This window comes from Eimeria acervulina, genomic scaffold (assembly GCF_000499425.1).
Source record: "Eimeria acervulina Houghton genomic scaffold, Eah_scaff49, whole genome shotgun sequence".
Lineage (NCBI taxonomy): Eukaryota > Apicomplexa > Conoidasida > Eucoccidiorida > Eimeriidae > Eimeria > Eimeria acervulina.
This window is the reverse complement of record NW_013549768.1, coordinates 6,305-16,240: the sequence shown is the minus strand read 5'-3', so window position 1 is coordinate 16,240 and position 9,936 is coordinate 6,305. Positions and strand designations below refer to the sequence as shown.

General features: G+C 42.8%; 2 protein-coding genes across 2 annotated transcripts in view; both read right to left on the bottom strand.

The window, feature by feature from the left end:
• Positions 1–108: 108 nt before the first annotated feature.
• Positions 109–3,472, bottom strand: EAH_00009730 (hypothetical protein, conserved; the record flags this gene model as incomplete). The annotated part of the gene is made up of 4 exons (XM_013395275.1): positions 109–416; positions 788–922; positions 1,780–2,973; positions 3,145–3,472. The coding sequence occupies 4 exons, from the start codon at positions 3,470–3,472 to the stop codon at positions 109–111; spliced, it is 1,965 nt and encodes a 654-aa protein (XP_013250729.1).
• Positions 3,473–4,957: 1,485 nt separating this feature from the next.
• EAH_00009720 (hypothetical protein) overlaps positions 4,958–9,936 on the bottom strand; it is a gene marked incomplete at both ends in the record, with an annotated part of 6,305 nt that continues 1,326 nt past the window's right edge. The window contains 5 exons of the mRNA XM_013395274.1: positions 4,958–5,305; positions 5,469–5,595; positions 6,116–6,214; positions 6,503–6,677; positions 7,562–9,933. Of these exons, the coding sequence (XP_013250728.1) occupies positions 4,958–5,305; positions 5,469–5,595; positions 6,116–6,214; positions 6,503–6,677; positions 7,562–9,933 (3,121 nt within the window). The remainder of the gene's footprint in view (positions 5,306–5,468; positions 5,596–6,115; positions 6,215–6,502; positions 6,678–7,561; positions 9,934–9,936) is intronic.

Sequence of the window (9,936 nt, the reverse complement as noted above, 5' to 3'; positions counted from 1 at the left end):
TATATATATATATATATATATATATATATATAACTGAGCGCGAAGACAGGGAGAGCGACAACACCCGTTCTTTCTTTTTTTCTCTTTCTCTCTAATTCCTCTCTTTATTTAAAACCTTCTAGACTGAGGCATATTCTGTATTACTCTAGGAGATGTTATCCCTCTACCCATACCCCCAGGTGGGGGGCCCCCCATAGGGGGCCCCCCACCCATTACGGGGGCCCCCCCCATCTGGGGGCCCCCCATTTGGGGGCCCCCCCTTGGGGGGCCACCCATCCCTGGGGGCCCCATCATAGGCATTGGGGAGGGGCCCCCCCAGTACCCTAAATCCGCTACACCTGCAGCAGGCTGCCCTGTTTGAGGGTTAATATTTGCTGTTAATAAATCTTCATCTCGTGGAGGTCTTTCTTTAACACCTGAAAGAGAGAAAGAAAAAGAAAGAAAGAAAAAAAAGAGAAGAAGAATAGAGGGGGGAGGGGGTTATATGTATATATCTATATATATATATATATATATTATCTATATATTTATATACTATATGCATATCTATACACGTAACGTACACTAGCACTAGCATATAACATGAAACATTACACACATATATATATATCTAAATGTATTATTATAATAATATTATTATTATTATTATATGATTGCCTTATTATTATAATATAACAATAATAACATTATAACAATCCAATTATAACATTATAATAATACTATTATTATTATATTTTTATTTAAACTTAAACCTGAGTAATATTATAATAGTATTCGTTTAGCTTACAAAGTAATATTGTACAGCCAACAACAACAACAGCAGCAAAGACGCCGACAATAACATATAAAATAATTAAAGAAGTGTTGCTCTCAGATATTTTTATTTCTTCATTCGTAGAAGCCCCAAAGGTAGTTGCATCCTCTGCATCAATAAACAAATAAACAAATAATAAATAAACAAATAATAAATAAACAAATAATAAATAAACAAATTAATTAGTTTAAAAAGATATATAAATAAATAAATTAATGCATTAATACACTGATTATTTCATTCATTGATTAATAATGCTGTAATTGATATATATATATATGCATAGATATGTATATATATATATAGATAAATAAATAAATATATATATAGATAAATAAATAAGTATACATATATATATATATGCATATATATATTTCAATTATTAATTAGACATTTGCGTTATTTAGCTATTTTGTTTTATGCAGCCTTTGTTATTACTTATTATTATTATTATTTATTACTATTATTATTATTATTTATTATTATTATTATTACGCATAATATTTTTTTATTATTTACTACTTTAATAATTACTATTGTTATATAAATATATATATATATATTTATACAGACATTTTTATTAATTATTAGCAATTCTACAATTATTTACTGTTAATATAATTCCTTATGACTTCACATCTAAAGATATGACATATATGAAAGTTTATTATTAATAATAATAATTATGTGTTAGTATACATTTACAAACATAAACATATATATATATATATGTATATATATACACATATATATATATACATATATATATATATATACATATATATGTATATCTGTATGTATACAGTTTATTTTGAATAATAATTATTATCTGCTATTATATATTTATAAGTATACATATAAATACAAATATATATATATATATATATATATATATCTATATATATTATATATTAAATATTTATTTAATGATAATAATAATAAATTATATGTTGTTGTTTATTCACCTATTTGGCACGTAGTTTTCTTTGAAGCGTTTTCTTTAGCAAAGACGCCTTTGCAAGTACACCGCACATTATTAGCTACACTTTCATCGCAAGTAGAATATAGAGGACATGCATTAGATTGATTGAATGCCTCACAAGTACAAGGAGAAGAAACAGAAGGATCTGTACAAGGAAGTCTATCAATCATACTCTCTGCTTTGCATGCAGCCCCGTTATTCTTGCCCGCTATGCATGCTCTTTTACGACAACTATAATTTACAGGTGTTACACAAGATAAACGACAAGAGCTTATTGAACTCCACTCAGTATACACCGCATCAACATCTTCTTTAATTTGAGCATGTACTTTTAACACAGGGCCTGTATCCCCTGTAGGTGTATCAAATGCAGAGAGACATTTGTTATGCTTCTCTCGGACTAATATATGCAAATTGTCTCCTGCGAGATGTTTATTATAGACCAAATTACTTATATCTATCTCATACACCCCGAGAGAATACTCAATTCTTTGTTCTACTTTATCTCCCGTCTCACTTGAAGCATTTCGACCTTGCAAATACTTTTCATCTGATAATCTAATCAATTCTAATATATGTTCATCGCACTCCCAATCATGCAGAGATCCATCCCAAGTCTTTGTCAATATTAGAAGTGCCTTGCTGCTGCTGCTGCTGCTGCTGCTGCTGCTGCTGCTGTCGCTGCTGCTGCTACTGCTGTCGCTGCTGCTGCTGTTTGTTGTTGTTGTGTTTTCATTTTCTGCTAAGTTGGAGGGTAGTTTAAAACTTAATATAAACTGTCTCTCTCTTCCAGGTGTATCTGTAGTTTGATAAGCCTTTAAAGTCTCCTGTACATACACCTGATCGTTTACATGCTCTGCCCACTGATACGGTTTTAATTCAACTGTCTCCTTCGGGTTTTTTATATTTGCAGGAACATCTTCTTCTTTTATTAAACAATCATCATTCTCTTCTAAATTCAGGGCAGGCCCATTACCAATCTGCAGCAGCATGCCCAAAGGCTGCTGCTGCTGCTGCAGCAGCTGCTGGTGCTGCAGCTGCTGCTGCTGGTGCTGCTGCTGGTGCTGCTGCGGGGGTAGATGAGATGCAGCAGAAGTGCTGCTGTGAAGAGAAGCGGAGGAAAGCAGCGTGGACGGGGAGCGCCTGTTAATACAGACGACTGATGAAAAGCTGTTAGCTAGCAGCAGCAAACAAAACAAGAAAATAAAGAGAGAGTTCTTCCGTCTTAATGAGATATAATCAAACAAAGATAAAAAAGAAGAAGGAGACAAACCAACAAAGCCACTGCGAGCAAAAGAGAGATGAAAATTATCTTTACAAGAAGAACAATCATTCCTCTTCGCTTTACAACGCTTCACGTCATCCGCACTGCTGCTGCTGCTGCTGCTGCTGTTGCTGCTGTTGCTGCTGTTGCTGCTGGTTCCGCTGCCGGAAGTGCTGATTCTACTGCAGCTGCTGCTGTCACTCGTCGAGCTGCAGCTGCTGCTGCTGCTGGCGCTGCTGCTGCTGCTGCTCCATTTCCTGTATGCTGTCTCTCCTCCCCCGAATACACAATTGCCGCTGTTGGCTGTTGCAGAAGGAGAAAGACAAATAGCAGAAGAAAAGGAACGCAGCAACTGAATTCTTTCAGAAGAAGAAAATAACGCTTTCCTGTGTTCCTCTGTGCGATGAGACATCATCGTATAGAGAGGGCGCCTTGACGATGCCTGCGCTGTCTGGAGATGAAAAATTGAAAAATTCGCTCTTAAATTCAATGAATAAAGAAGGAAGACAGCTGGAAGCGATGGGGAAAAGACAGGAAAACGGGAGAAAAACAAAAATACATCGACGGGAGAACGCGAGACAGGGTCTGATCGATGCCTAAGGGAAGAAGGAAGAAATCTGTTAACAAGACGAGAACAAGAAAGTGAAATGATTTATAAATTGGTACAAATAACCCTTTATCTCATTCAAGGGCTGGAAAGGAAACTGTTGCAAAGAAAGGAGAGAAACTTGAATACGCATGCTGGGTGGCTCGCAGGGTTCTGATGAATCTGCGGCCTTAATTCCCTTCAATAGGAGAAGAACTTCTTATTTTTGACAAATTGAACTCCTAAAAATGATGTTAAATAAGAGAAAACTTCTGCTTTCCACTCCGTGTAATGCAGAAAAGCTGAGCATACACCTCAGATAGGCGTCGAGTCTGTCGTGCAAAGATCAGTGGTAACTCATGGTTTTTATCCGGGAATTTCTCTCAATTGTTTGAATTTAGAAATATATATTTATAAAAAATATAATTAACCAAAAGATTCACTAAAAAGCACTATTTTCTCGCGACTTTCCCACTTCTCGTCGCCAGACACCGACGGCTAGCCAGGGCACTCTCGACAATGTAAGCGCTTAAAACCCCGAACCTTTTGCAGAAAAAAAGCATTATTCAGATATTTCAAAGTATATATTTGGTTTTCACCTCATCTGAGCTGAAATACATGAAAAATTCATCTTCCCTCTACACCCGACAACAGGGGAGGGGGCCTCTCTGCGTGCATCGACGACAACAGCGCCAATTTGAATATGCTTTTTTCCCTTTATTTCCTTAAAGTGAGTACACCCTAGCGCTAAATAAAGCAATTTAATGCATTATTGAGTGACTGCCTTGAAGCAGAACTACAGAACTACGAGAACAGACCCCCCTCTCTCCTGGTGATGGAAGCCTGCAGTATTGCTGCTTATTATTTACAGGGAGATCTTCAGTGAGACAACATTTGTATAAACCATTGAAGTGTTTCAAACGAAAATGTTCAGCAGAAGCCATCAGCCGTAGTTGCATCAAATCAATGCAGCTGTACGTACACCCCGGAACGCGAAACCCTAGAAAAAGCGGAGCCAGTACAGAGCTAAGCTCAAGGCCGCATGTGATGATCTGCTGCAGCAACAGCAGCAGCCGTTGCCGTTGCTTCTGCTGCTGCTGCAACAGCAGCAGCCGCTGCTGCTGTTGCTGCTGCTTCTGCTATGTGAAAACGTATAAAATGAAACGCCTGGTCGATATGATTGTTTCAGTAGCCCCGCTTCCGCTGAGCAGGAGGTCCCACGTCGGTGTCCCCTTCATGCTGCTGCAGCTGCTGCAACAAACGCTGCCGCTGCTGCTGCTGCTGCTGAGTCAGGTGCTGCTGCTGCTGCTGCTACTGCTGCACCAGATTTTGCTCAACAGAAGGTGCTGTTGCTGCAACAGACGCTGCTACTGCCGTTGCAATAGTTACTGCTGCTGTTGCTGCAGAAGACGCTGCATTTGCTGCTGCAATAGATGCTGCTGCTGCGGCGGCTGCAACAGTTGCTGCAGCTGCTACTGCAGCAGGAGTTTCCGCTGCTGCTGCTGCTGCTGCTGCTGCTGCAGTAGTTGTTTTTGCTGCTGCAGTAGATGCTGCCTCCGCCGCTGCCCCTCCTCTATGCTGTTGTTGCTCCAACCGCTGCTGCCGCTGCTGCTGCTGCTGCTGCAGCAGCAGCAGCAGCGGTGGAGTGTTGCTAGGTTGCTGGTACAGCATCATCAAGCAGCAAAGACGTACGGATTTGTTTAGAAGTTCTGAGGGTTTTTTTAGGGTTTCCCCGCCAGGAGTGCGTATTGCGTGCATGCAAAGACAAAGAAGGATGAGGAGATGGCTGGTGCAGCAGAGCAGCAGCAGAAGCAACAGATACACTTGAGTCGCTTTCACCTTCTTCACCTCTGCCTGCCCCGTACAATACAACAGCTACTTCTTCAAGATACATTAAATAGGGCAGTACATATTTGCAAAACAAACGGCGCCGGTTTATCTCAAACATCCTGCACACACAAACCCTAAACCCTAAACCCTAAACCCTAAACCCTAAACCCTAAACCCTCGATAATAGACTAGAGGAAACAAACAAATACAATTGGGTGCCGCACACCGGAATATTAAAAGACACACACCCCTAAACCCTAAACCCTAAAGTATAAACAGAAACCACAAACCCTAACTCCTTATAAACCCTTTAAAAACCCTCATAAACCCTCATCCAGCCTAATAAACCCTTATAAACCCTTATAAACCCTTATAAACCCTTATAAACCCTTATAAACCCTAAACCCTCGAGTGTTTAAAAGCGTTAGAAAGTCTAACCTTATATAGAAAGCCCTTGAAGTGAAAGCAATGAAGAGGAAAGAGACGAAGATAGTTAAGAAAGTAGTTAACGTTCTTTGTTCATTCGCAAGAAGAAAAAAGAACGAGAATAAGAGAGATATAAGACAGATAATGCATGCAAGGATATATGTCGGCTCGCGAACAACTAGAAATACTGTTATCTGCAGCAAAGCAACTAACATAGGACCTCCAAACTTCGCAGCTAAAAACGGACAAACTGACGATACACCTGGAAGCAGAAACAAATGCAATGTTTGATCTAACAGAGGGAAGAACAGCCTGAAAAACAAACAAACGCAACAAATATATTTATCCATTGTCTACTCTATTTGTTTATCTACACTCTCCTACACATCACACACGCTACCTGGCTAGCTAGCTAGCTAGCTAGCTAGCCAGGTAGCTGTACGTTGCTAGCTAGCTAGCTAGCTAGCTAGCTGTTCATAGAACTATCTGCCCTAAACCCTAAACCCCATCGAAATCCTAAACCCTAGACCCTAAAATCCATCAAAACCCTAAACCCTAAACCCTAAACCCTAAACCCTAAACCGTAGAGCGTATACGTACTGTAGTGCTGAGGCGAGTAGTAAGAGTCTGTTGAGTTTATATCCTTCTCCGAGAGCAAACTGAGAAGTATCGATGAAGCAGCAATACCACCTGCCTTTAAAGCAGCGAGGGAACCAGAGAGGAGACAGAACGAAGAATGACATCAAAGGCTGCAGCAATAATCGAGCAATTACAACTGCAAGTACACCCGAAACGCCTAATGGAGACTCCTGCATGCACAAGCACATCAGACATATATATATATATATATATAGTTATTTGTTTATTTGTTTGCTTATTTATATTTATATATATTCATATGTGGATTATATATGTGATACACACTGCAGACATACTATGTCATCATTATATAATATATATATTATTTAGCATATTATAGTATGCATCCTATTACAACAAATAATATATATATATATATGTATATATATAATATATAATATACATACTATGGAGGATCGACTGACTCGTAGCTGTTGATATTTAATATATATATATATATATACATATATATATGCATTATATATATATACATTATATATATATATATACAGATATATATATATATATATATACATAATACATTACATATATGAACAATACATTACATAAAACAACATCTAAAAATAAAAATATACATATATACAAATGTTTACATATACATATATAAATATAAATAAATAAATATATATATATAAATATATTTATATATATATATTTATATATATTTAGCTAGACTAACCTGTAGCTGTTGCATATTGAGGTCTTTATTCTGAAGGAAGCCTCTGAGTTTAGCTGCTGCATGCATGATGGTGCCGTACAAGATAGAAAGACAAAGAGACGAGAAGATCCGCATATAATATTTAGAATTAAAAGATATAAGCCACTGTACATACCATGTCTCGATCTTCTCATCAATAAACAACCCTAAGTCACCTCTCCTCGGCATGCTCATAGGCGCCCCTCTCCATGTTGCTTTCTGCATTATCTTTCTACGTTTTCTACAGTTATCAAGAAGTAGATCAATAAAAGAAACAACTCTTGATAGCCACCACGGCATACGCTCATGTGCTTTAGGCGCAAAGTGATATCGAAGCACCCGCTCTTCTTGCTGCTCTTCACCCAAATCCTGTTGCTGTTGCTGCTGTTGCTGCTGCTGCTGCTGCTGCTGTGCATGCTGCTGCGGATTATGATGAGGCTGCTCTTGCTGCTGCTGAGAATGCTGCTTCGGTTGCTGCTGCTGCTGAAGAGATATGTGAGAATGCTGCTGCTGCTGCTGCTGCGAGCGAGACAGGCTGCGCTCTCGAGGTCGTGATAAAATCCTCTCAACATCTCCACCCCATCCTCCTGCTGCTGCTGCTGCTGTTGCTGCTGCTGCTGCTGGGGGAGGGGCTCCTCCGCCTTGCGCGGACTGCTGCTGTCTCCCAGGTTGCTGCTGCAGCTGCTGCTGCATGTTGCTGTCTGCAGAAAACGGCAGCTGCGAGCTGTGAGACGCAGCAACACAAACCATACGGCCTGCTGCTGCTGCTGCTCCTGCTGTTGCTGCTGCTGATGCTGCTGCTGCTGCTGCTGCTGCTGGTTGTTCCCTGGAGACTGCCCCTGAGCTGCTACAGCCGCTGCTGCTGCTGCTGCTGCTGCTGCTGCTGCTGCTGCTGCTGCTGCTGCTTGTGCTGCTGGTGGCGTGTCTGTCTTCCATTTCCATTGTACATACACTGTAGCAAGAAGCGGAGTTCCTTATGCTGCTGCTGCTGCTGCTGCTGCTGCTGCTGCTGCTGCTGCTGCTGCTGCTGCTGCTGCTGCCTGAGCTTTCTTCTGGGGTATGTGGGGCGTCTCTTAATAGAGAATGGCTTCGTCTGCTGTTTGCATGCAACAGCGCATGCAATCGCGATGAAACCCCTCGAACACCTCGGCGCAGCAGCCCGCTGCTGCTGCTGCTGCTGCAGTAGCTGCTGCTGCTGCATCCGGTGTTACAATAGCTGCTGCTACTGCTGCAGTAGCTGCTGCTGCTGTTGGTGTTATCTTCATCGCTGCTGCTGCTGCTGAGAAGGGAGGCTAATTCATTGCTGCTGCTGCTGCTGCTGCTGTCTTCATTGAGCTCTACAGGTTCTAGTGTAGCTACGGTGAGTGTCTCTCTTCTTCTTCTTCTGTCTCTCTTCGTCGCTCTCTTCCTAACATATAAACCAGCAGCACAGCGATGAATATCAACGCATGCACTGCAGCAGCCGCTTCTGCTGCTGCTGCTGCTGCTGCTCTTGCTCTTGCTGCTTGCAGCAGGTGCTGTTGCATCCTGCTGCTGTTGCGGCTGCTGTTCCTCTTCCTGCTGCTGCTGCTGCTGCTGCTGCTGCTGCTGCTGGAGAGGGTAGGCAAATGGCTGCAGCTGCAGATTGACGCTGATTGCGCATACATCACAAATGCCGTCACAGCAGCAGGAAGCGTTGGTTTGCTGCTGCGCTGCTGCTGCTGCTGCTGTTGCTGCTGCTGTTGCTGCTGTTGCGCCTTCACTCCCACTGACGCTCCTAGCGGCCCGTCGAGTCGCTCGGAGGAAAGCAGCAAAGAAAGGCAATGCATGCAAGTGCAGCTGCTGCAGCTGCTGCTGCTGCTGCTGCTGCTGACCTTCGTATGCAGCTGAGGGCTTAGCTAAGGCCGGCACCCCCACACATACACTCTTGCAATCTGCTGCTGCTGCTGCTGCTGCTGCTGCTTTGCTGTGGCATCGACAATCACAACGATAAGACCTCGGCCACCGCTTTCGTTGCATGGGGCTGCTGCTGCTCCTGCTGCTGCTGCTGCTGCTGTCGCTCTCGCCACAAGAACTGCTGCTGTAGCTGCTTGACCCCAGAAAGCTGTCTCTGCTGCTGATGCTGCTGCTGCTGCTGCTCCTGTTGCCCCTAGGGCGGTAGATAGCACGCCACCTCGCTTTGCTGCTGCTGCTGCTGCCGCTACTGCCGCTGCTGCTGCTGCTGCAGCTGCTGCTGCGGCTGCTGTTGCTGCAGTGGGTGGTGGTGCCTCTGAGTTGGCGTTTACGCTCGGCTCGCGTTGCTGCTGCTGCTGCTGCTGCTGCTGCTTGCTGCTGACTCCTCGTAATCCTTCTATGATACTGCAGCTGCTGGAAGAACCAACGGCGGTGGAACTCCACTGCGCTCTTCAAGCAAGCCTGCTGCTGTTGCTGCTGCTGCTGCTGCAGCTGTTGCAGCAGCAGCTGCGGTTTGTGTCTGGGCGAGGCAACAGGAGTATATGACGACGTTGCGAAGCTTCCAAAGGCGCTAGCTAGTGAACCTCGCTGCTGCTGCTGCTGCTGCTGCTGCTGCTGCTGCTGTACAGCGTCGCTGCTGCTGGGAGAGACAGCACTTGCTATGCTTCCCTGAGAGCCCCGATGCGAAGGAAGAGCAGCAGCTGCTGCTGGCCGTACAGACGGCTGCTCTCTGTCTCTGCGGCTG